General features: G+C 44.4%; 1 protein-coding gene across 1 annotated transcript in view; it reads left to right on the top strand.

Annotated features, from left to right (window-relative positions):
- TBCD (tubulin folding cofactor D) overlaps nucleotides 1–25,749 on the top strand; it is a 2,329,415-nt gene that overhangs the window by 1,330,165 nt on the left and 973,501 nt on the right. The window contains exons 21-22 of the mRNA XM_085616794.1: nucleotides 7,822–7,939; nucleotides 23,777–23,837. Coding sequence (XP_085472920.1) covers nucleotides 7,822–7,939; nucleotides 23,777–23,837 — 179 coding nt within the window. The remainder of the gene's footprint in view (nucleotides 1–7,821; nucleotides 7,940–23,776; nucleotides 23,838–25,749) is intronic.

Consider the following 25,749-nt stretch of genomic DNA (forward strand, 5'->3'; position numbering starts at 1 on the left):
GCCATACTTGTACAGTAGTTAGTCGCTCTCCAGATGTCTCCGATGGAGTCGACACAATGTGTGGCAAAACAGATTATTACTGAGCTGTCACTGCGAGGCTAACTGCAAGCAAATATGTACGCTGACACAACAAAAATAAACCAGTAGAACTATAATCACCCTAGAAAGGTACCTAACAGGCAGCTCAACACTCAAGACAAGCATTGGCAAAGCTAATAGGTCTCGCCTTTGGATGAGCTATCAGCTTTAGCAATCGGGTGGGGGTGGTACCGTGGGGATGTGGTAGTGGAAAACAGGAAGGTTAAAAAACACTTTATGTAGCGGCCAGTGCTGGGCGCTTCATAGCGTTTTTTTTTACTTCTGTCAGTGGAAGCGGTAGAATGAAAACATGGGAGGGTGGTTAAGAAACAGATGGGTGGGATGGAGAGAAGAAGAAACAGGATGCTTTTGCCAATCTTGAACAGCATTGGCAAAGCCAATAGCCATGCCAGAGCAAAATGGTGAGGCCTTTGGCTTTGCCAATGCTTGTTCCTGGACGATTACTGGGGAATTGAGGCTCGGTTGTCTTTAACAGGTGAGTGAAGTGAACTTTTATTGATGAACCACAAAAAGTGAAATTTCAATCCGTGTGGCAAAATCATCCACGCTTTACATAACTTAATTTTGGTGTAAATTCACTTTATAAGCTGCCACATAATTTGGCAGTAATGAAACCGAGAGCTAGTTGTCCAGGGTTACCCAATGTTTAGTTAAGTGAAGAGGCCTGGATTAGAATCCAGGTCTTCTTGCAACTGTGCCTCTAGACAACCTGACGGGCTGGCGCAGGCCACTTAAAGGCTAATAATGACTTTTTCTTGAGTGTTAGCCCAGTGAACTGTCTAGGATTTGAACAAAAATATTCTTCACCGACTTATATGTACTCATTGTATCCACTGGAATGTACAGAAAGGTACAGACTACCCTTCCTTGACTCAAATGTGGGGCCCACAGGTATTTGTATGTGACGATGGCGGTAACTGATAACCTAGCATGTTGACTTCATGCTCCAACGTCCTGTGAGGCACCTTAGCACATAGTGCTATAAGAGGAAATGGCATGCATCAATGGGAGCGTTAAAACTTGCTTGAAAAATGGTTGAAGCTATGACTTATCAGCAAGTGTTGACTGAAGGCGATTTCAGATATTTGTTTTACAGAAAAAATTTGTATTTTGTGGTGTTCTTCCATCTTCTAATCTTGACACCGAGGTTCCTGTTGGGAAAGTGATGGAAGGCAGCTATGAAGAGCGCCATCACAGTACGGAGATCCCTATCTTCCTGAAGAGCCAAGCTCCCATTCTGTGCTTGCTTCTAAAGTAAGCACTTCAGTTCTGCGTGCCAAGAAGCCGTCCTCCTCCAAGGTCTGCTCTCTCCACGCTGGGGACGAGGAGAAATCCTCTGCGGGATTAACCAAAACAATGCCAAGTGGTGTGGCTTACCAGGTACCGCACAACACACCTGTGACTTTGCAGCGTCGGAGCTGCAGGTGACTTCTGGGACCTCTGCTGCCAGCACTGTGCTCATGCATTCATCCTTCCAGTGGTGCTAGGCTTGGCCTTGTGTAATCCTCTGCTCAACTCTGACAAGCTAATGTGAGAGGTTTTGTTGCGAGTGCAATTAACATCTCACATCTTCTGCCTACAATCGGCTCGAGCTGAAAATGAGGAAACCTGTCTTTCTTTGATTGGTAATGTATGAGTGGTAGTAGGGCTTGTAAAGGCACTATATTGGGTGAAGTGTAGTGCTGACATTACATGGCGGAAGCACACAACTGTGAAGGGATTGTTAAGAAAAGCAAGGAAACCCGAATGAAATGAAGACCTAAATATATAGAACCACCACATAGAGCTTCTGCAGTTTTAACAGGGCGGATGAGAGCTGCAGTATTGATTACATAGACGACGGCACCAAAAACTCCAGAACCAGCTCTCCATAGAAGAGAGCCCTATACAAATGACGACTTCCACTAGTTCGCTGTGAAACAAGGAGACATGGAATATAAAGTCGGCTTGCCCACTGGCATTCCTCACTGCTCTGACCCTGTCAATACAACTCGCTGTATCCGAGTGAGATATATTTACAGATTACATTACCCATACAATACAGCCCAACTAGACATTCTCATTCCAGTACTCTTCACGGTAAAATCAAGCCTCAGAACCAAGGGACCCGAAACAGTTTAGGGGGGGGGGGGATGTTGGTGTGTTGGTGCTGAAGAAAAGGACAGCTGGAGGGGGGGGAAATAAACAGGATGGGGTGGGTGGGGTTGGAAAAAACAGGATAGGGGCGGGTGGAAGAAGTAAAAAAAAAAAGCGTTATGACGCGGCCAACGTTGACCATGCCATAGCATTTAAAAAATGGTATCTGATTTACATTGTGAGCAGAAGATGCCCAGCAGGGGTAGACTAATTAAACTTGATTATTCTGTGCTTGCTCCATGCGCGCTGAAAGGAACAAAAGTGACATATGGCAAACGCTGCCCAATTAGAAGGCAAAAAAGAACATTGACAATGCTGGAAACAAATGGTAAGCAATGGGTGGGTTCCAAGCCCATTGTCGAATACAAAAGTCTTGCAAGCAAGAGCGTATGCACTACTGCAAGCTCACACAGGCAAGACCTAAAAACAGAAGGGAGTTAAATTAAACTGAATGCTTTATTTAACATTATAGACCGCTATTGGTTGGTTTTTGTCCAGGTGATTGACATTTTAACCAAGAGTCTCATTGGCTACTTAATTGGCTACTGAGCAGCAGTGGCCAAGAAGTCATAGTCATCATGGATACAGTCTTTTCATGGGTCATCTGGACAGGTTTTGATTGTTCTTTGTCCATATGATTGGTAATCTCATCCCAGGGACTCATAGTTTATGTATTATTTGTATATATCGTTCATACTGTAGCTGTGCCATAAAGAAAGAAAAGCATTGTCCTCGTCTTAAGTCCTACCATAGGCTTCTGAACCTCTTTTATAGGTTTCACTTTGTTCAAAGTATCTGATTAATTAAGCCAGATTAATGCTGCCACTAGCCACTTGCCCACAACCAGTAATCATCCTTCTCGTATATTCCCTATGTTGGTATTTCCTGAACTCTGTATTACAATCTGGTTTAACATTCATGTCAATTAAACAGCAACAGTTGTTGAAAATGCTGTTACTTTTTTACACCACGTTTGACATGAGATTACATCATCAAATTGGTTCCATATGATGTACGTATTGCCAGTTTTCATTTACTATACAAACATATAAAAATGTGTGTGTTTATTGAGCCACGTGATTGGCCACACAAAGTGTTGTGGCCTAAGATGCACTTTACCTTTCTGTATTTTTCGAAGCTGATGAGTGAGCACAGTACTTCTGACCATGAATGAGTTTGAGGGAAGAAATGAGATCACGCTTTGGATCCAAGGATTATTGGACCTAATATCTAAAGTACAAAAAAGAGTTCCAAGTAGAGAACATCATGGAGATACCAAATGAATGTGAATATGTCGTCGTTTTGGTTATTTACAGCAGCAATGCTTTCTTTGGAGTAGGGGAATCGTTTGTCAACAATCTCTTCTAAATCCCCGCTGTAACATCTGTATATCTAGGTGACACTGCTACTTGAGTGAATCCTAGATATTGTCATACAAAAATCTGCTCCAAATGTAGGTGCTCACTTCCGGTTGTAGATTTACATACTTGTCTTAGGAATTTGAACCCAAACCTTCACCTTCTCATAGTAGAGTTGTCGGGGAAAATTAGGCTGTTTATGTATGAATGATGCTGCATGTTTTGCACCATTATTGCTATGACTTCAAATCTGAAAAAGAGTGACCATGGATTTCCCCTCGCAAATTACTGAAGGCAGTTTAACAAGTCTGATTGGCTGTAGTAGTAGATCAATGGAAATATGTGGGAGTAGGCGAACAAGACCTTGCTAATTGTGTTAACATCAGGAGGAGAAGCCAGTAGGTGTTCAACACATTATGAATGTATGACTGGCTGCCCAGAGATCCCTGGCGGCTGCATGTTTAGTGCCCGATAAAGTCAACCTGATCTTTTACTGTACTTATCCGATGTCACTCCAGCCATCCCTCTCACTCATCACTAATGGCTTTGCTCAGCATAATCCTCTGTATGCTTGTGCCACCTATCTGTTGCACCTGAAACTTGATATCCTTTTTAATCTGAATGTTATTCCTCTCTCTTGTCTGCAATCTAATTGATATCGCTGTGCAGACCCAGTAAATTTCCTTAACTGTATAATAAACATCATGTACTTTCCTTGTCCCATAACATTTGTAGATGATTATTGGCTGCTGCATGTTTAGGTATTTCTGCACAGTGGTCAGTCACCTTTAAGGGCTAGTCCACGCTCACACGAACCTACAATTAATAAATATGCAAACATTTGGATGGAGAGGAACATGCACTTAAATCCCCAAACAAAAAATAGATCATGTTCGGGACCAGTAGTGACATACAGGCAGCTATTACGTCATAACGCTCATAAATTAGAACAAATCTGTTTGATCACTAAACTCAGTTTTAACAAGTTACTTTCACTGACAGTGAAATGTCAATGGGAAGAGAAACAAATCAAAATAGCTCACGTCACTGCAATAACTCCTAGTAAGAAATGTAGCCCACATCTTGCTGTCCGGGTCCTGTTAAGAAGAGGTGTGTGAAGTGCATTTCGGACCGTCTTCTTAGGCAGGACCTCAGGCAGTATAAATAAGTTATCTCAAGCTTATTATTAATTCTGAATGTAAACATTTGTTTTACGTTGGCATCACACGAAAAGTACTGTTCATCGGGAAGAAAGGTTTAAAATGTTTGTGTTAAATGTATCAGCATTAGCTAGATAATAGTCGTCAATGCCCATTAATTGTATACGGTCAGGTCCCAGAATTATTGCTGGAGAGTGTTTATTTTCTGCAGTTTCATCGGTTAATCCTAGGTTGTACTACCAATATCTGCAGTCTGCCTTGACTTTATGCACCATTAAACACTCCCCTACTATGTTGCCCTCATGTTATTTTTTGAAACATGAGATATGGAGACTGGAAAACTACCTCCCACCCTTCTCCGATCAAGGTGAGTGAGGCATGCCCATGGTGCACAAGCAGATTTTCAAGGGGATTGAAGCTCGCTCCCTTCTGTAGAATCTCCTGCTAAGCAAAAAAGAGACCTGGACGGAGAAGATCCCACTTCCCCCTGAAGTTCTGTGGTAGAGTTCCCACCAGGCTCTTAAGGGTCTTGTTAATGTTAAAGTTCGCCATTAATCCATTGGTTTGTGGATGGTATGCAAGGGAGAATTCTGTTTCTTACTCGAGGAGATTAAATTGGTTCTCAAACCCCAAGAACTTTGTTTCATTTAATTCTGTTGACAAAACACAGGGCTTTAAAATTTGGAACTCAAAAGTGCTATACATTTTAGCACCTCTGTGTTTTCCAGTGGCTGTGTACCCTTATTATGGGCAAAAGTACCTATGGTCTAAAACCACATCCCTCTGCACCTGTAATAACATATCCGAGCAAAATTCCTCAGGGTTCATTTAAAGCTTTGCAGACTCTACTACAGCATTGTAGACCGGCTGTCCTCCTAGGAACAGCTAATGCAGCTGGAAAGCCTGTGTTTGTTAGTAGGATTGGTACCAGGCACTGCTCGCCAGAGCAAACAGATGGGCAATATATGCAGCAGCCATCGAGCATCAGGTCCTGTGGTCACAGACAAGGTGTTCCTTGGACATATCTGAGCTCCCCAACTCCAGCAGTTAGGCCAGAGACATTACCTGGAGGGATTTGTGCGCCACCACAATTCCCTCTAGATTTAGTATTACATGTGAGATCTAAAGCCCTGGCCACAGTATTCCGTCAGATTCTTCCTCCAAGGGAAGGTTAGTGCCTGAATAAGTGGTAGGAGGAGCCAGCGACTGTGATCAAAACCAGAAAAACAATTCCGGGCCAAGGGTCATTCTAAGCTTTATCCAATCCTGGAAGGAGGTGTTGTGGGGAGGAGGGTATTACTTGGAGGAGCACATTATATAAAGACCCTCATTCAGCAAGTCTGCGAGAAGCATTAATCTTGACTGGATGTACACCAAGTGAACATATATTTCAGGGAGACCTAGATCCTCATGAGGAATAAATTAAGGACATATGATTTTTTTTTTGTTTAAACGTGTTTTTATTGTTTTTTTGAACATTTTTCATAATATGTTTTTCACACTCCACTCTTTACAATATCAAGTTGTTAAACAGTGCTGATGTCTTGTGATTTCCATTCGTTCTTGCTATGACGTTCCATATAGACTAATAAGTACATGGGAAGTAATATGTTGTAACCTGCGGTGGTGGTTGGTTATTTAGTTCTGTAGGTTACCTCAGGAAAAAAAGAGGGGAATAAGCAAATAGAACAAAAGAATTAACAGAAACAAGTGACATTAACAGCTCAGCCTGCGTCAGTAAGACCCGTATACGTGTGCAGAATAAGCACGTCTTTGCTCCCCCTTGCCGCTTCTTCCCCGTATTCACTGATCCTGGCAACAGCAAACCAACATAGTAAGGAGTTAAGCACTCCCCTCCCCTTTTAAAGGTTAGTTAGGCATCAACCGGTTTAAATCTCTATGGCACGTTTGGTAATGAATAAGGCTAAGTCTTCAGGCATAAACAGGGTCAAATCTCTATGGCATGTTTGGCAATGAATAGGGCTAAGTACTCTGGCATAAACAGGGTTTAAATCTCTATGGCATGTTTGGCAATGAATAGGGCTAAGTCCTTAGGCATCAACAGGGTTCAAATCTCTATGGCATGTTTGGCAATGAATAAGGCTAAGTCCTAAAATTTTAATCCTTCCTTCACTTTAGAGCGAGTATACAGACCTAAAAAACATATCTCCATTGTGAGCAGGTCTGTCCTGCACATCGTCCTCTCTGGTTGAGAAGTGACTGCTTACCAGAAAACAGCAATTGATGAGCAACTTTGTGTCTTAGGCATAAAGTCTGCATCAGGCACTTGTTATCTCTCGTTCCAGCAATGACATTCAACTTGTGTGGAGTGAGATGTGCGGTGTGGAGATAATTGAATTTAGTGTACCCGCACCCAGTCTTTCTGGATACTGTATGTGGGTGTTCTAGGGTTATTTACAATTCCTCGTCTCTTAATTCCCTACCTATTCACCCTCACTATAACCTCTCAGGGTTGTTAATTTATTGATAGTCATGGATTAGATGGTTCTTTACAGCCTTGACACTAGTCTACAAACGCCTCTGTAAGCAAACCCTGCAGGGTCTTGTGTCTGTGGTTGTGTGTGGCAGCCCCCCCCCCCCCACAGTTCCCACAGGGCTCATGATAGTTCTCAATATACCAAAAATTGGGACTCGCACAGACCATCTTTAGCTATCTAGGGTGCGGTTATTCACTAAAATAATTTAGGCCATATAATCTATAGCCACCTACTCCTCGATTTTGAAGAGTAGCATCTGGACCAAAAATTAAGAGCGACATTTAGCCCACGTTCCCTATTAAAGTTATGATGGCAGTTTAAAATAAAAGAAAGCGTCTCCCTCCAACAGTAAAGGATAAAGCATTGTTTGTCGACTCAAAACCCACATCACCAATGTACCATGACAAATCAAAGCTGACCTACTCCAGCTATCTGCAGATTTTGAAATCCACGTGTTTATTTGTAGACCTTGTCATTTGTTAAAATAGTGCAATGTCGAACGTGAACAGTCCCTCTTACTGCTAAAGATGTGAACCGACATTTACCTGCTTTTATTTTCGCCATTTGCAGTGCTCCCAAGACTCTTACCTGCTGCGGTGGGCAAGGATTTACACACACGGCACGGGGCGATCCTGGCTTGCGCAGAGGTGGCGCATGCGCTGTACAGCCTGGCAGCACACCACAACAGGTACCGTACCGTGAAGATGCCTTCCCCTCAAAGTGCATTTTTAAATGATCTTTTACGTTCAATCACTCAACTGTTATTATCGGGGAGTTTTGAAAGAGTATTGTTTTATTTTTTTTATTTTAACAGCAATCTGTTACGATGTATGGCGTTGTCCTGGGATTATGTACCTCTTCTTACAAATGCATAGTTTTCTGTCGGATTCATTGCGTGCCAAAGAAACGTGCCATTTGTTCAGTCTGTGATCTGAAGTTGGAATCGGGCAGTTAGCAAAGCTGAGCATGTACCTGCAAATTAACGGGGAACGCCTTTGGAAAATAGAGTACCTTTTCAGAAAACCCCCATGCTCATTAGCATATTCGGCTTTTGATTACATCTGGCCAAGGTGCCTACATCTGCAGGTCACCAACTGGTCCTTTTGTGTCCTGCCTGCATAATGTTGTTTATGCCTGTCCAGGCGTGGCTGATCGTTGTAAAGTTTTTTGCTGCCTCCTTGGGTAGCTTTGCTCCAAAGGACCACATAAAGAAATGAGTGACAATGGACAAAGACTTTAAGTTAACGCCACTTCCGTAGGCTTGTGCAACAAAGATTTACTAACAAAGCGGCTTGTTGCTGTATTAAATGTGCCTGCTGTGCTGAATATACCAAAGACATGTATGACATTATAAGTTATTCTATATGTTTGAACGTAACTCACAACGAGGATGCCTTGCGCTTTAAATCAGAAGGTCTGGCACAGTGTAGCGAACGGAAGATGCTTTTCTTACAGGGAGTTTGTGATCGACCGTACTTTCGCACGCTGTATCCACAAATCCTGCCTGAATACATTTAGTATTAATACACTTCCACTAGCAGAGGGATAGGTCTTGCGCACTTCTTTTTCCCCAGACAAGAGTTCAGTCACGGGGCAGGCTTCCCAGAAGTAACCGTGCAGGGGGCAAGGGGAGAAAGACACCTCTTTGGCCCTTCAGTCATATTTCTAAATCTGCTGGTGTAAATTAAGAGGGCATCTTATTAACCATTTAAGGAAGTCTATGACTCCTTAGTATAATAACAGTATATTATCAATGGGCACAAATTCAATGTGTTCAAGACTTCTTTTTAGGTTTTTCATTAAGGTGGGCTTTGAACAGTTGCTTTTAGCTAGCCTTGCGGGTGAGTGGAAAGGTGTGAGCAAACTCTTTGTGAAAATGCTTTAGCCGTAGTTCTTTGTTCTTCTTCATAAGCCTTCTTGTAGATGTCTAAAGTTGTATTTTATCACTTGGGATTAGTGGTCAAGAACAGTGGTGGAATAGAGGCGGGTTCAGCAGCTGTTCATGCCGCAACCTTTTCTGTAACAAGAGCATCTTAAGTTCATGGAAAATCATCCGAGCTAATATTATTATAAGTGTTGTAACAGTGACCGCATCACACAAAATTACATTAGAGGCCACCTTATGCAAAATCGCCATCAGTGATCACCTCATCATGCACTGTTGCCAGCAGTATTGTAAAACAAGCATTGACAAAGCCAATAGGTCTCGCCTTTGTGAGAGCTGTTGGCTCTGCCAATGCCTGTTAGCCATGTTGTACAGTGGCATGACTGCTGTTCGGCAAGGCTAATAGGTAGTGGCGTGGAGGATAGTGGTGTGGAATGGATTGGTGTAGTGGAGCGTGGCGTGGCATAGAATAAAGTGGCGTAGAGTGGAGTGGCATGGAAAGGCATAGAGTATAGTGATGTAAAGCGCTGTAGATTGGAGTGACATTTAGAAGATTGATAGAGTAGTACAGTTATTGAGGCATAAAGTGGTTGGATGGCTGAAAGGTAATGGAAAAGGGATGTGTGGCTACAAGCATCATGAAGTTGTAAATGTGGTGTTAGTCTGGCATTGTAACAGCTTAATCCAACCCAGGTAAAATGTAATTTTATTTTAGTTGTGCGAGTAATCCAAAAGAATCATGTGTAGATAAACAATGTCAAAAAATGTGTTTGAAAACAGAACAAATGGAGAAAGCAGCACTAGAACTGGAAACAGAGGAAGTTGTCCTGAAACGTGTACGATGATAAGCAATATAAAAATATAAAAAAAGGTATATATATAAAGTACCGCAGTGAAAGAAATAGTACCTGGATCACAACTCGAGCAGTGAACAGACACAAATTAAGATGAATCAATCAATGCTTGGTCCATCCTCCACACAAAGAAAAGGAAGGGACGCCTGGCATGCGATGGCCAATTAGGATGCAGCAAAGAAGAATGCCAATGATGCCAACAAATGGTAAGTAATGGACGGGCTTTATAATAAAAATACCCCTCCCAATGGACGGTGCATTCGCTATCGGCAGGCAAGACCTAAAAAGGATTTGTCAATGTAGAATGCCTCTACATGCATATTACTTAACAGCCACAGCTGTAGTGTCCTTGCCACTAAGGCAATAATATAAATAAGTGGTCTTCAACTCCACATGCATGATTTGTCACCCAAATATAATCTTTAAATAGATTTTGGATACTCAACCATTTTTCTTCAAACATGAGCTTAAGGATTCTGAAAATTTCATATTCTTTCATCTTGAATAAATGCTTTACAATTAAGGAAAAAGTTCTAATTTTGTAGCACAGGCGAACTACCCACATGTAACTGTAGAGCTACTTGTTGAAGAAGTCTTTGACTTCAGGAGTTTGGTTTCATTATAAACAAGGAGGACTAAAGCAGCGTGGTTTATAAAAGTCACATCACCTGTTATGTAGTATGCTTTACATGTTTATTTTGGGGCATTCAGCTATAAAAGGTATTTTTTCGAATGGGAACATGTTTATTGAAAATAATAAGTGAAATACACAGATCCTGTGCAGATTTCCAACTTGGTTCATCTCGGTCTGCATTGGTGAAGGAAGGACTGCATAGGCTGGACTCCAGATGCCCGGGCTCATACTATCTTGACCGGCGTCGTCTGAACTGAGTGGATGATCAACCATTTGTGGGCGTTGCCACAGCTAGAAATACAAGGCGATGACAAAACACACCATTTCTCATTGAGTCTTTTTCTGCATCCAGATCTGCTATGCCTTTGCTAAGAAAGATCTTCCGGATGGCATTTGTGTCCATTCCACTTTACTGGAGTGGCGGCTGCCTCCAGGGCTCTCTATAGAATTGTCCTGACTGCGCACATCTGTCAGGGAGCTAAAAGCCATCTTTGCATACTTTTGCCATACTCTACTGCTATGCCTCCCAGGCACACAGTAACAAGTACTTTGCCTGAGCTATGATATTTAACTTCCTTGGTTAATCAGCACCGCTCCATCCCACATTTCTTGGAAGTTCTGCTTTGGGACGTATTTATAAATGGAGGACTCTGGGGTAAGATGTATCCATCAAAATAAAATGTTACTTACCTTGGGTATTCATATGTTTGGTGGCTACTTAATCTTCTTGCAGATTCCTTACCATCTTCCTTCCTCCTCTGATGAATGCTGTTACTAATAAAACCCAATGGTATCCAAACATGTTATGTGCTAAATTTGTTGTTGTCTTTGCTCTCTGGGTTCCTCTCATTCCACGGCACATGAAATACTATCAGTAACCAATGCTAATTTGCTGATTGTCATCTAATAAAATCTGTTGTTGTCCAGAGGTGGAGCCAACGGTGAAACCCATGACATATCCGGTGGTGCTGATGAGATATTGCTGTGGGCATTTTTTTTTGGGCCTTAAACAAAGGGAAGGACAGAGAGGGCTGTTTAACGGGGTCCAGCGTAGGTGCCCAAATACTGTGGAACAAAGGAGAGTGTGCAGTTCCCCAATGGAGGGAGAGGATGAACCAACGTGAGTGGAGACAGAAAGGAGGGGAATCCTCCTTGTCGGAACTAGAGTCCTCGTACACCCAGCAAGCCAGGTGTCATGCTTCATCATATGGACTCGCTCCTCATCGGTTCGGCGGTGCAATACCCGACGGGCACCCATAAAGGGGCTCTTTAGCGGAGATCTTCTGTTCCTGCCTTATGGTTCCGTGGGTGAGAGGGCCCTAGGGATCTGTGTAGATATCAGTGAGTGGTTTAAAAAAGGTTGGATAGTCCACAAGAAAAGTTTAATAGAGTGGTAATCCACCTTGTTAAAATACAAAAGAGAGGCTGCTCGCTGGCTCAATGGTCCAGGGGAGCAATGCTCTACTCTAAAATTGTGTGCGAGCACGTAGTCCTGCCAAATCTAGTGGAAACCTAGACAGGGATGACAAAAGCAAAAATATATGGGAAAAGGTAAGCGGAGTCATCATTACAGCCCCACAAAGCGTGGTCCATCAAACAAGTGCATATGAGGCAGAGATGTGCGCTCTTCATAACAAGTGGGTATTAAAATAGAGATTAAAAACACTGGATGACTGGGAGAAAACGCATAGAAAATAGAGACTATAATCTTGTAAGATGCCTCACCCAACTAGGTGAAAGTGCTGGCTTCAACGGTGTTCTCAGCAGATGACCCCTCCGTTTTGGGTGCCCTATATGACGGGGAATAAAACAGCACAAAGTTGTTCAAGGGCCGCAGTGCCCCCTACAGCAGTGTGTGGAGCAGTAGGAACCTCACTCAAGGAGGGTACGTGCAGATGGTCCACCCCCACCATAGCTCATTAGGTGTTAAGCCCTCCGATGCCGTCAGAGAGCCCGATATACTCAGGTATTTAGTTTGGCACTGGATAGGAAGTGAAAGGTGCATTGCGCGACACTATCAAGCGGAGATGCCTTGGTGTGCGCTACGTTACACCCAGCACAGCTGCCAATCCCAACAACAATCACCCGCAATCACGACTACTCAAAAGAAGGGTGCCTGGTGGAGGTGCTACCAACATGCTCGGAGGCCCTCAAAAAGTAGGGACACACAACGTATGGGCAGCGCACTGTCTCGCAACACTCTCACAAACACCCCCGCACAGGCTGGAGCCCCACCTGTGCACTCACCTGTCTGTAGTAGGACATGCACCGGTAGTCTACCCCTGCACCAATGCCGAGAAACCGGAGCGGTGGGAAGTCGGCTTGGTGGTGTTTAAATACACCGCTGTATTGGTAAAGCTGCCTGGGCAGGTGGTATGACTCTGGCGTAGGCTCGCGTAGGTCACGTGTTGCATGGTGCGTGGAGGCAGCGCGTAAGGGGTGGCCGCCCCAGATCCAAGTCGGACATATTAGAGTGTGTTCAGGAGGCCTTGGTAGGTGGCGAAATGGCAGTCAAATGCGTCACCAGGCCGGTGTAAGGGAGAAAATTAGGTTTTGTCTTGGTAAAATTAACTCAAAACGCTCAAAGCAACCTCCGGGTTGATGCAAGGATGATCAAATCACATAGGGTAAAAATGGCTGTACGAGGAGTATTACCTTGAGAAACCCATCGGGCGACAGTATGTTATAAGGAAGGCCATGGTGTAAAGATATGCAAGGACCTGGCGCTGTAGTCTAGGTTATCCCCAGGTGAACGATCTCTATTCAAACCATCAATACAATAGAGAACCTAGGAACAATAGATGGTGTTCTCATAAACTACCACTGATGTGTAACGCCCTGAACGTCTCAGGATCGTTTAACAGACACGACAATGAGGACGCAACCACTTGTGAAGGGTTAGTTCTTTTAATGAAGGCAAATAAAATACAAAGAACAAACAAAAGTTATAGTCACTGGAATCCTCCAGGCTAAGTACGTTACCAGCCCACAGCACGGATGGTCCTAACCGTCCTCTGCATATACGCCGATCCCGGCGTATGCCAACAGAGGGCAGAAATGAAATGGCCGACAATGCCAATCGGTAGGCTGTGAGGGGCACGAAGAGTGTTGGGGAGAATCGAGGAGTCAGGGAAACACCCAGCCGGGGTCTCTACCTGAAGGGAGCAGCCGCTCAACCTCTTCCTCAGACTGCACCGGGACGCGGAGTCACCTCCTGGTGATGCGTCACCGATACCCCAATCACAAGCAAGAAGACTGAACCGAGAGCAGCCGCTCGATCGATCCTGTGGACTTCCGAGTCTGTAACGCGGCAAACACCTCCTGGTGTGCGTTACAGCTGGCAGTCCCTGTGTCTCTGGTCGGGCTGGGAGTTACGACTCCAACCAGCAAAAGCGCCACTGCGCTTGGACTCAGCCGAGTCAAAAAGCGAAGCTCAATGGTTGACCGGTAGAGCTTCCGGGTCCTTCACAGGTGACGATGGGGCAAGACACGGCCCAGGGAGTAACGACTCGACCTACCTCCGTTCTTGCCTTACTGGAGCACCACTCCGGAACACTGCTCTTCACGAAGCAGGTACGTCGGTGTAAACACAATATCCGACAGCCTTGTACCTCCCGGTTCCTCCCTTTATAGGGCGTGTTTTCCTTGAGTTATGTAACAGCTCTCCTGTTTACATAAGGGCGTGTTTCCCTTGAGTTATGTAACAGCTCTCCTGATTACATAACCTCTCAACCGCTAAGCATCCTGGGAGATGTAGTCCGTTTTCGCTGGTTACCGTTTTCCTCCCCTCGTATGACAGGAATTCTTGACATGATGTTAGTGGTTGCAGTATGTGATTTTAGTGTCTGAATGGAACCCCAAAGCAACAGCTAATTATTAGTCAAGACAGCCCAGGGTATGCTATCATTGACGCCGCAAGTGTTGGTAGACATGCGGTTAACTCATCTCTGCTCATTCCCAAAGAGTGCTTGGTGTGTAATCCTGGGGTGTGACTCGAGGACCATCCATTTTAAGGTTTCTGCCTTATGGTTGAGGTCCCTGCAGTGTGTGTATAGCTTAGTAGTAGTCTTCATGCATCTCGCGTTATTTTTGTGTTCAGTAATTCGTAGCTTAGTCTGTCTCATCGTCATCCCTATGTATTTTTTACCACAGGGACATGTTAAGAGGTATATATATCTGGCTGTATTGCAATTTGTGTGCCTCCTGAGTTGCCATATAAAGGTGTCAGACAGTTGGATCTCCTTGAAGACATTTGTCTGATCACACACAGAACAACCCCCACAGGGATAATGACCGGTAACCAGTGGTAAATCCCATAACGTCCTCTGGGCGTCTGGTTCCTTGGTCCTAGGTCTGGTATGTACCAGGGTGTCCTTAAGGTTGGATGTACGTTTAAAGGCAAACCTGGGATGTGGGAGGTTACGGTCCCCTGTGTTGACTATACCCCAGTGTTTGTTAATCGTTTTCTTGATAAGAGACGAATTATGGGTGAATGAGGTGACACAGGTGAACGGATCAGTGGGTTCTTTTTCTGAGACCTGAAGCAACTCCTCTCTAGGATTATTCCTAGCCCTTTTGTAGGAATGCCTAATCTGTTGATCTGGATAGCCCCTCTCCCTCAAGTTGTGTTGTAGATGTTGGGCCTCTGTTCTGTAGTCAGACATGGTGGTACAGTTTCTCCTAATGTGGAGAAACTGGCCAAATGGAAGGTTGTTTCTGAGTGACCTTGGGTGATGGCTATCGTATAGGAGGAGGCTGTTCCTTCCTGTAAAGATTGGTGCTAAGAGCCGTGTTGGTGAGCCATATCCTTAGGTCCAGAAAGGGGATAGTTGAATCAGATACAGTGGGGGTGAATTTCAAGAATATGTTTTGTGTATTGATCCAATTACAAAAAGCCTCACAGGTTGTTATGTCCCCTTTCCATAGTATGAAGATATCATCTATGTATCTCCTCCATAATGTCAGGTTTTCTCTGTATGGGTTGTTGGGATTCATAATGACATCTTCCTCAAAGGTAGCCATGTACAGACAAGCCACACTTGGGGCGAAGGTACTCCCCATGGAAGTACCTTGGGTCTGGTGGAACAATTGTGTGTCATACTCCAAAAAGTTTACAGTTAAGGCCAAGGTGGCACAACTCACGATGAACAAGGTGGGCGTAGGCGAAGTCCAATCCTCTTTAAACAGGCTGGACTCTATTGCTTCCAAGGTGGCTCGTTGCGGGATATTAGTATACAATGCCTCCACGTCCAAGGTGACCTGTAGGTCCACCCCAACCCTCCCCTCGATGTTATCAATAATGCGTAGGACATCAGTGGTGTCCTGCACAAATGAGGGTATCTTCCTCACCAAGGGTTGGATAAAGTGGTCTCAGAATTTTGAAAGTGGTTCAAGCAGGAACCCTATCCCTGACACTATTGGTGTCCCTGGGACCGGTGTAGTGTTCTTATGGATTTTGGGGAGGGTGTAGAAATATGGTATCTTGGGGTCTTTTGTCAGCAGGAAGTCGGCTTCCTTCTTGCTCAGCCACCCATTAGTCTCAGCCTCAAAAATCAAAGACGCTATTTCAGCTGACATTCTGAGAGTGGGGTCCATAGTTAAAGGGGTGTAGTGGTTGACGTTGTCAAGTTGACGTCTACACACTCTGTCATAATCCGTGGTGGATTGGATTACAATGGCCCCTCCCTTGTCTGCCTGCTTGATAGTAATGTTTCGGTCATTTGATAGTGTCCTGGCAGCCTCTCTCTCTGCATTAGTCAGATTGTATAACAGGGGGGCTTTGGGGATGTTAGTTAACCCCTTGAGTACAGCACCCTCAAATGCCAAGATCTCAGGGGGAACCATACTGTTGTTAGGAGTGAACGTGGTTTGATTCTGTAACCCAGTGTCATTTTGGGGCCTTGTCATGGAAGAACACTTTGAGTCGTACTTTCCTAAAAAATTGTTTCAGTTCACACATCTCATTGAATTTATCTGGTATGGGCGTGGGAACAAATCCCAGACCCTTTTCCAAAACTGTCTTTTCGGTAGTTGTAAGGAGTCTAGTGGAAAGGTTGACTACTAAGCCCTCCTTCCCCTGCTCATTCTCCTCGTCTCTACTGGCTGTGGTGTCTGGTCCTGCCACTTCACCTCCTTCTGTGCTCCTCTTCTTCGCCCTCTTCCTTTGCCCCAGCCTCTGCCTAAAAAAGGGGGGTTGTTCATCGGATAGCAATGCGGCACGCCCTGAGGATACACTGGGTACTGCCATGGCGGAGGAACGGGACCGTGGAACATCGGCCCATTATCAAAGATGGGGTATGGTTGGAAATTGGGTCTACGTTGGTTATGGTTGCTCCAACTCCCAGTGCTGGAGTCACTGTTGGATGATCCCCTTCTGCTGCCGGTGTCTGAACTCTCATCTGAGGAGTAACTATTCTTGGATGTGGTATAATCATCCTTAAGGTAGGGGTAAACCCTCTCCTTATCGAATTTAGCTACATCCTTTTGCAGTTTGGTAACCTTTTGTTTCAATAGAAATTCTCTGTTTTCTGCGATGTCGTTGTTAATCTCCGCTAGTTTAGATGAAAAGGCAGTTTTGGGGATAGATGATTTCAATGCAGCCTCTGCCACCTGTATCCTGACCAGTAGGGCATCAGCCAGTCTTTTTGCGGTGTTAATGATTAAGACCAACAGGTCTTTGGTGCACTTCCATGACACCTGGCACCAGTCTTTCTTAAAAGGCCCATCCTCTAGAAAAATTCTAGGCAAGATGTTGACTATAAGGCCGCGGGTGCGATGTTCGCCTGCAAGTATTCAGTCATTAAGGCACCGTGAAGGGTGATCTTAAGCCATTCTTTCTTCAGTTGCGTAATCGAGGTCCAGTCATCAGTAAGCGACCCTGAGGCTACAGTCCCTCCAGAACCTAATGTGGAAGGTGCTGTTCTCAAGATGTCAGCTATAGCTTCCTCATCGAAGCGAAGTCCTGGAGTATCCTCCATCACAGGTAGGGGACCTGGCTATCCGCACTCAGTGGAGTGGTGGTATAGCGTGTAGTGAAATGGGGCAATCAGTATAGACTTATACTGCTTGGTAACCTAATGAAGCTTCCCACGGGGGTTGCCCATGCCAATTAGTCTTAAACAAAGGGAGGGACAGAGAGGGCTGTTTAACAGGGTCCAGCGTACGTGCCCAAATACTGTGGAACAAACGAGAGTACGCCGTTCCCTAATGGAGGGAGAGGACGAACCAACGTGAGTGGAGACAGAAAGGAGGGGAATCCTCCTTGTCGGAACTAGAGTCCTCACACACCCAGCAAGCTAGTTGTCATGCTTCATCATATGGACTCACTCCTCGTCGGGTCGGCGGTGCAATACCCGACGGGCACCCATAAAGGGGCTCTTTAGCAGAGTTCTAATGTTCCTGCCGTATAGTGCCGTGGATGTGAGGGCCCTAGGGATCTGTGGAGATGTGAGTGAGTGGTTTAAAAATGGTTGGATAGTCTACAAGAAAAGTTTAATAGAGTGGTAATCCACCTTGTTAAAATACAAAAGAAAGGCTGCTCGCTGGCTCAATGGTCCAGGGGAGCAATGCTCTACTCTAAAATTGTGGTCGACATGTTTCACGCAGTGTGTTCAGAATGATACTGTGCATTTCATCAGGACCTATAAACTATCTACACATAGTGGTCTGGTGGAAGAGTTCCTACCTCCCACTAATCTTGTGTGTGAACACGTAGTCCCGCCAAATCTAGTGGAAACCTAGACAGGGATGACACAAGCAAAAACATATGGGAAAAGGTAAGCAGAGTCATCATTACAGCCCCACAAAGCGTGGTCCATCACACAAGTGCATATGAGGCAGAGATGTGCGCTCTTCATAGCCAGTGGGTATTAAAATAGAGTATTAAAACACTGCATTGACTAAACAGGATTAATACAACATTTGACCAATTAGTTAGAGGTTCCCAGATTGATATACATATTAAATCTGGATCACCTTCCTAGGAGGTCAAGAGTATTCAGCTAGGAACTGAAAGTAAGCAGCATTGTGATTGTGAGTACATTTAGCAAAGATATGGGATTTATATTGTGGAAGAACATTGTTGAAGATTTTGGCTAGATCTTAGCAGGCACTTTTGAGTTGGTTGTTAGTGAGAATCTGATTGCTGGAAATATAGATTTTTTTTAGATTCTAAGCACGGTTAGACCGAGGTTATGTCTGCCTGAGACTAGGTTGTGAAAGACAATTTTTTGCCTTTTTGCCTGTGCATTGAAGGAGCCCTCATTTAGATAATTATGTGTTAGACATTGATTTCTGGTTGGCAGAGGAATGCACTCTGTCCAAGCAGGAACCAAAATCCTAGTCCTGGGTAAGTCAGATACACACCCTAAATTAACCTGTGCTCACCCCCTGGTAGCTTGGCTTAGAGCAGTCAGGCTTAACTTAAGAGACAATGTGTAAAGTATTTGTGCATCACTTAAAACAGTGAAAGCACCACAGAAAAATATACTACCCCAGATAGAAAAATAGAGCTTAATTTATTGAACAAAACAAGAACAAAACGACAAACATCCAATAAGTGGAATTGGAATTATGAATTTTTCAAAAATATCCTGAAATATAGTGCTTAAAAGCATAAAGCGCCAACTGGGGCAATCTGTCCACGCTATACTGGGTCAAATCCAAAAAATAAGACTGACTGTGATGGAGCACAGGTATGATATATTGACCAGCCTTGACCCACTGAAAACAATACCTTGGTTGGGGTTGCATCAACTTCGAAGACAAGATGTGACAAGCAGCCGGAGGCGAAGCGTCTGCGTTGATCCTTAGGATGTAGGAGATGTGTTGGTTCCGAGCCATGGAAGTCGGAGATACATTGTCATCGAACCCCTCCGATGTAGGCAATGCGTCGACATCGAGTCGCACCGCCAGCAATGCGATGTCCTCGATCCTGGCAGCAGCGGCGATGCCTCGGCATTAAGGGAGATGCGCCAGTTCTGAGCCATGCAACGACAGCGTGGGTTTTGCAGTTGCAGCACTTTAAACCCACTTCCAAGCGCCCAGGACTGGATTGGCACCACTTGGCAGGGTAAGACTGTCAGATGGCAGAGTCAGGTGCTGGCTGTAGAGTGGATTGAAGTCTTTGATGTTCCTGAGACTTCCAACATGAGGCAAGCAGACAAGCTCTTTGAGCAACTCTGCTTTCAAGTGGTGTAGATACAGTCCTTCTCATCCAGGCAGTCCTTCTACCTGTAAGAGTATCCACTGGTCCAAAAGTGTACTGAGTTGGCAGGGTCAGGAGTCCAGTACTTGTACCCAGTTGTGCCTTTGAAGTAGGGGAGACTTCAAAGAGAGGCCTTTGAAGTGTACAAAGTCCCTGCCCTGACTCCAGACTCACTACAGGGGGGTATGCAGCCCTTGTTTGGGCATAGAATACAGCCCTTTCAGGTGTGTCGGCTACTCTCTCCCACCCTGTCCAGGATGGCCCATCAGTCACACCTAATCTCCATTTATGTGTGGCTGTCTGGAGGGAATGCACAAAGTTCAACTCTCAGCTACCCAGAAGTGGATTCAGAAACAGGCAGAAGGCACCAAATGGCTAAAGTAAGAAACTGGCAACTTTCTAAAAGTGGCATTTTCATAATTGTAAATTTAAAATGTAACTTCACCATAAGTTAGGTGTTAGAAATGAGGTCTCTAGTTGGCAGTAATATACACCCTGTCCTAATAAGGACCACCACCCTAGTCAGGGTAAGTCAAATTCACAACCTAAATTAACCTGTGCTGACCCTCTGGTAGGCTGGCACAGAGCAGTCTGGCTTAATTTAATAGGCAATGTGTACAGTAATTGTGCAAGCTTAATACAGTAAAAGAGTGCAAAACACTTCACAAAAATAATCCACACCAGGATAGAAAAATAGAGCTTAATTTAATGAACAAAACCAGATGAAAACGAAAAACAATCCAATAAGTAGAACCGGAGTTATGAATTTTTGAAGAATATTTAGAATTATAGTGCTGAGAGTCATAAAGCGCCAACTGCGGCTTTATGGTCGTGCTTGACCGGGTCAAATCTGATCAGTCAAGCCGACCGCGATGTAGCCACACAGGCCCTGCTGAAACAGTACCTTCACAGAGAAAAGCATCGACGTCAAGGAGCAGCTGCGATGAGCTGGGGAGGCGATGTGTCATTGTCAATCTGAAGGATTGTAGGCAATGTGTCGATTCCGAGTCGCGCAGTAGGGTCCCGCGTCGACGAGCTCCAGGCGATGAAGGCAATGCGTCGTCATTGAGCCCCACTGTTGGCACTGTGAGATCCCTGAAGTGAAGGTGCATCGGCGTTGAAGGCGAATGCGTCAGTTCCGACAGGCGCAAAGCAGGAGATGCATGGATTTTTGCAGAAGCTGCAGAAAACCCACCTCCAAGGACACAGGACTGGATTGGCACCACTTGGCAGGGCAGTACTCACATGTGGCAGAGTCCAGAGGATGCAGCAGCGTCAAATGACGTCTTTGATGTCCCTGAGACTTCAGAACAGGAGGCAAGCCAGGATGCCCTCGAAGTCACTTGGTTCTGGATATGTCAAGATTCAGGTCCTAGACCCACAAATGATGGACGGAATGCAGAACAAATCAAAACATTCACCCCCAGTCAAGAGATCTGGGTTAAATCCATAATTCATTTGCTCACCATGCTACCCCAGTTTAGACCTGGCCCTTTGCAAATCAGTCTTGACCCTGTGCCTCATGGGAACAGTCCAGCCCGAACTGCCAAGCCAGGTCCTCCATGGACCGGAAACCAGCATCCTAGGACCGGTTTCGGGGTTTCACCCCTCTTCAGCCAGGATAGCTTGATTCCAGTGGCACAGTGAGCCCGGGACCCACGTCTGGGCATACCCGGCGCACTAAGGACGAGAAAGCAAAAGACACACAATTCATGGACAGAATGCAGAAAAAATCAAAACATTCACCCCCAGTCAAGAGATCTGGGTTAAATCCATCATTCTTTTGCTCACCATGCTACCCCAGTTTAGACCTGGCCCTTTGCAAATCCGTCTTGACCCTGTGCCTCATTGGAACAGTCCAGCCCGAACTGCCAAGCCAGGTCCTCCATGAACCGGAAACAAGCATCCTAGGAAACAAGCATCCTAGGCCCGTTTTGGGGGTTTCACCCCTCTTCAGCCAGGATAGCTTGATTCCAGTGGCACAGTGAGCCCGGGACCCACGTCTGGGCATACCTGGCGCACTAAGGGCGACAAAGCAAAAGATACACAATTCATGGACAGAATGCAGAAAAAATCAAAACATTCACCCCCAGTCAAGAGATCTGGGTTAAACCCATCATTCTTTTGCTCACCATGCCACCCCAGTTTAGACCTGGCCGTATGCAAATCTGTCTTGACTCTGTGCCTCATGGGAACAGTCCAGCCCGAACTGTCAAGCCAGGTCCTCCCTGCAAGCATCCTAGGACTGGTTAGTAGCATTGAATTTACAGGCCCTGGGCACATGTAGTGCACTTTACTAGGGACATATAAGTAAATTAAATATGCCAGTTGTGGAAAAGCCAGTGTTACTATGTTTAAAGTAGAGAGCACATGCACTTTATCACTGGTAAAGTGTCCAGAGTCCTAAAGCCAACAAAAATGAATTCAGCAATAATGGGAAGAGTATGGTATAATGTTTAGGAGTGACCCCGCAGAAAGGACCATTTCTAATATTGGTTCTGTAAAGGAGAAATTGGGTATAAGGACAGAAAGTGTTTGGCAAGGTCTGTGGGTAAGGATGAAAGCCATTTTTAAGGTGGCTGAAACACAATTCTGTTCTTGGGTGTAGGAGGGTGTTCTGATGACACATTGTAACAGGAGGCATTCAAAGGAGTTTTGCCAATGTCCCTCAAATTCGCACGCTTTAAAATCAGAGAGGGATTCCAAACCCTGAGCCTTGGTCATGACTTGCAAATTATGTTGTAGTTGATTGGTATCGATTTCGACAGAACATCGGTAATCCACTGTGTGTACATGTCTTTGTGACCACTGTGATATGAATTGAGTTATCTGAAATAATGTGTCAGATTGTATGAATGCTTCCGATGGTAAGTTTGGCTTTGATGTGGGCACAGGCATGGGTGATTAGTTTTTGTTCTTGTTAATCGGTGTACTTCTGATGGTCTGAGAAAGACGAGGCCCTGCTTTGGCTGAATTCCTGGTTATAGCTGAGAAGTGCCATGACTGCTTGGTTCTTCAGATTCATGTTAGTTGTATGTTAATTGTTAAAGCATTGCATTTGGACTCTACATGGTTTGCATCATGTCCTCGCCCTCCTGGGATCCCTCACGATTAGATTGTTGGGTAAGCATCTTGTATGGTTATGTCCCTTGGTGGGGCATCAGTTGGATGACTAAAATATGAGGTTTCGTTTGTGTTAAGGAATCCCTGGGGATGCAATAGTGATTGCTAGGTAATACATGTGGGTGCTAACAAAAGGAGTTATACTTATATTTCTTCTTGGACTTTTTTGTGGCAGTATTGAGGGGTAGTCATGTTCTATGCAGGGCAGCCTGGACAAATGAGACAACATCACTGCACTTTAGAGAAATGGCTTTGGTATCAATTGGGCTGTATGGAGGTGAAATATGAGGATGTATCTGTGGGTGATAGGTCTGCAAACTAATAGTATGTCAGATGTGGTGACGCTGAGTCCAATTGTTGGGAGGTCTAGTTTGCAAACTTGGCTGAGTTCCTCTAAGTGGCCGGTTCACTTAGGTTTGTGTGAAATAGAATTTAAGAGTACTAGATGCTTTGTTCTGGCAGGTAGCAGCACGCATACTGTATATGCACCCAAGTCTGACATGGCATTTTAGTAGAGCAATACTGTAAGGGGAAGAGCGCTCGGCATATCACTTCTGATGTGGCGACGTTGGTGCGAAGATGTCGGACCTCAGCTACAGAGGTGGTTCTTAAGTTTTTCTGCATCCAGTCTGGTGCCTGGGAAATATTCTAAGGTGAGAAATCTGTGGTTAGATAGAGACTCTACCAGAAAAGCGTTACGTAAGTAACTTGTTCATTAGGTGGGGAACATACCTTTTTTCACATATTGTACTCTAAACACGGTACACGTTTGTCTATATCTGTCACATTCTGACAGCATTTAACACTGTGTTTTTATGTTTCAGGCCTGTTACTGAATATTTAAATGAGGAAAGTTTGAACAGACTCAAGCAGATCCATGAGGAGGTTAGTACATCAGTGTAAAATCCTTTACTCTGCATTTAAAACGCTGCATATAGAGTATTAATTTCAGATTGAAATTATAGAAGTTATCAAGTGTTGTGTTTCTGCTTTTCAGTAGGAGGCGTCTGCTGTTAATACTAATGTGCTTAGACGCCTGTTGAAATGTCTGTTAACATCATGTACCTTCCTCCCTTGTGATATGCATGTACTCCACCTGTGGAATGAATTTTGAAAATTTAGCAATATACGTGCAACAGTCAGACTGAAAAAAAGAGACAAACTCTTCTTTTAACCAGATTATTTCTCCCACCACAAGCAGTGTGCCACAATTGTGCGCTGTAGTACTATGCCCAGTAGGCACTATTGTAACTGCAGCTCTTGGCTGCCATGTTGTAGAAGTGGGTTGCTTACATGGGATTGTTTGGTTAATTGATCATTTTTTGTGGTCTTGCTACAGACCGCTTCAACTGTCTGCCGCAAGACAGCATTGTATACCATGCTCCACAGAGCCAATCCTTACTCAAGATGGAATGACTTTCTTGTCAGTCTTTGTTGCCTTGCTCCTGTTTGTTGCCTTCCTCCATTTTTGTGTTTGATCCGCTCACAGGAGCTTTTGGGTTATGCCGTCAGTAGATTCGTAATTCTTCCTGCTCCTAGCTCAGCATTGTAAAGAGAGCCACGTTCATACAAATGTGGAAGATATAACATCGATCTTGACAGACTTCTAAAAACAATCATTGGCAGTGCCAATCGGTGTCACTTGTATGTAAGGATTAGAAAGAGCAATTGGCATTTGCCAATACTTGTCTGTGCAGAATTCAAAGAGACCATTTCACCAACATGTTTTTATTTGAATGTGGGCTATTAGCAGAGCAATCCATGAGTATTTCTTATAAAATTGGATTTAAATTATCAGCTTGACATTCAGGAACGTCGACCCATCTTTTGTCGAGAATCAGCACACCTTAGATCACTTTTAAGCATAAGCATAATTACTGCAGCACTCAAACATTGATGAGTTTTGATTCAGTTTAACTGGCTATCTTAATTTATTAATCTATTTTAGCACTTATATAGTGTGGGCCTAGCCACGTGGTCAGTGGAATACTTTACATACTACCAGAAATACAATGTAAGGAAAAGAATTATTAATAAGAAAAAATTGTGTAAAGATAAAATTATCAAGATGTGGGAATGTATCAAGTAATCTAGGTAAAAGAGGTAACAAAGGATTACCTATAGGCTCTGAACAGATTAGCTTTCAGGTGTCTGCTGAAAAGCAGAACATTGTCATTAGAAACAACATGCCTGAAGTCATGAGGACTAAGTCTTGGAGCCAGAAAAGAAAAGGTCTGATTCAAGGTATTGAACCTTTTTAGGTTGAGCCTAGGCAGTGCATGCGCTGTCAGTCAACATGCTGTAATCTGCACTTGGGGCTTCAACCACACCCATCACTTTTGATTGGTTCCTTTTTGTGCCGTGCATAAATCAGTTCTTTTCATAGGTACAGCGGTTTTATTTTGTCCCTCCTTGTTATGGTTTGTTCTCTCCCATAGCGACTGTACCAATTACATGTGGCCCTCCCCTTATCTGCATTTATGTGGTTTGGTGCACTATTTTTCTCTGTTCACCCCCCTGCTCCCTTGCTGCCTCGCGGGCTCTGCAGGCACGGTCATTTGTTCCGCCTGCTGCTGGATATGTAATCCTGCCCTCGTGGTTCCTAACTGGACTTTGCTTTCCCGCTTTTTTAGACTAGTTCACAGTAGTTGTGTTCATGTAGATTAATCAACAACTTGTCTAGCAACTCTTAAGCATTCCTGGGTTTGACTTAGTAATGTTGGTATCGCTCGTTGACTTTTTTACACCAGTGTAATTTACTATCTAGTATGTCTGTGCATCCTCCGACGCCCAAATT

This window comes from Triturus cristatus, chromosome 7 (genome assembly GCF_964204655.1).
Source record: "Triturus cristatus chromosome 7, aTriCri1.1, whole genome shotgun sequence".
In the NCBI taxonomy this organism is placed as follows: Eukaryota; Metazoa; Chordata; class Amphibia; order Caudata; family Salamandridae; genus Triturus; species Triturus cristatus.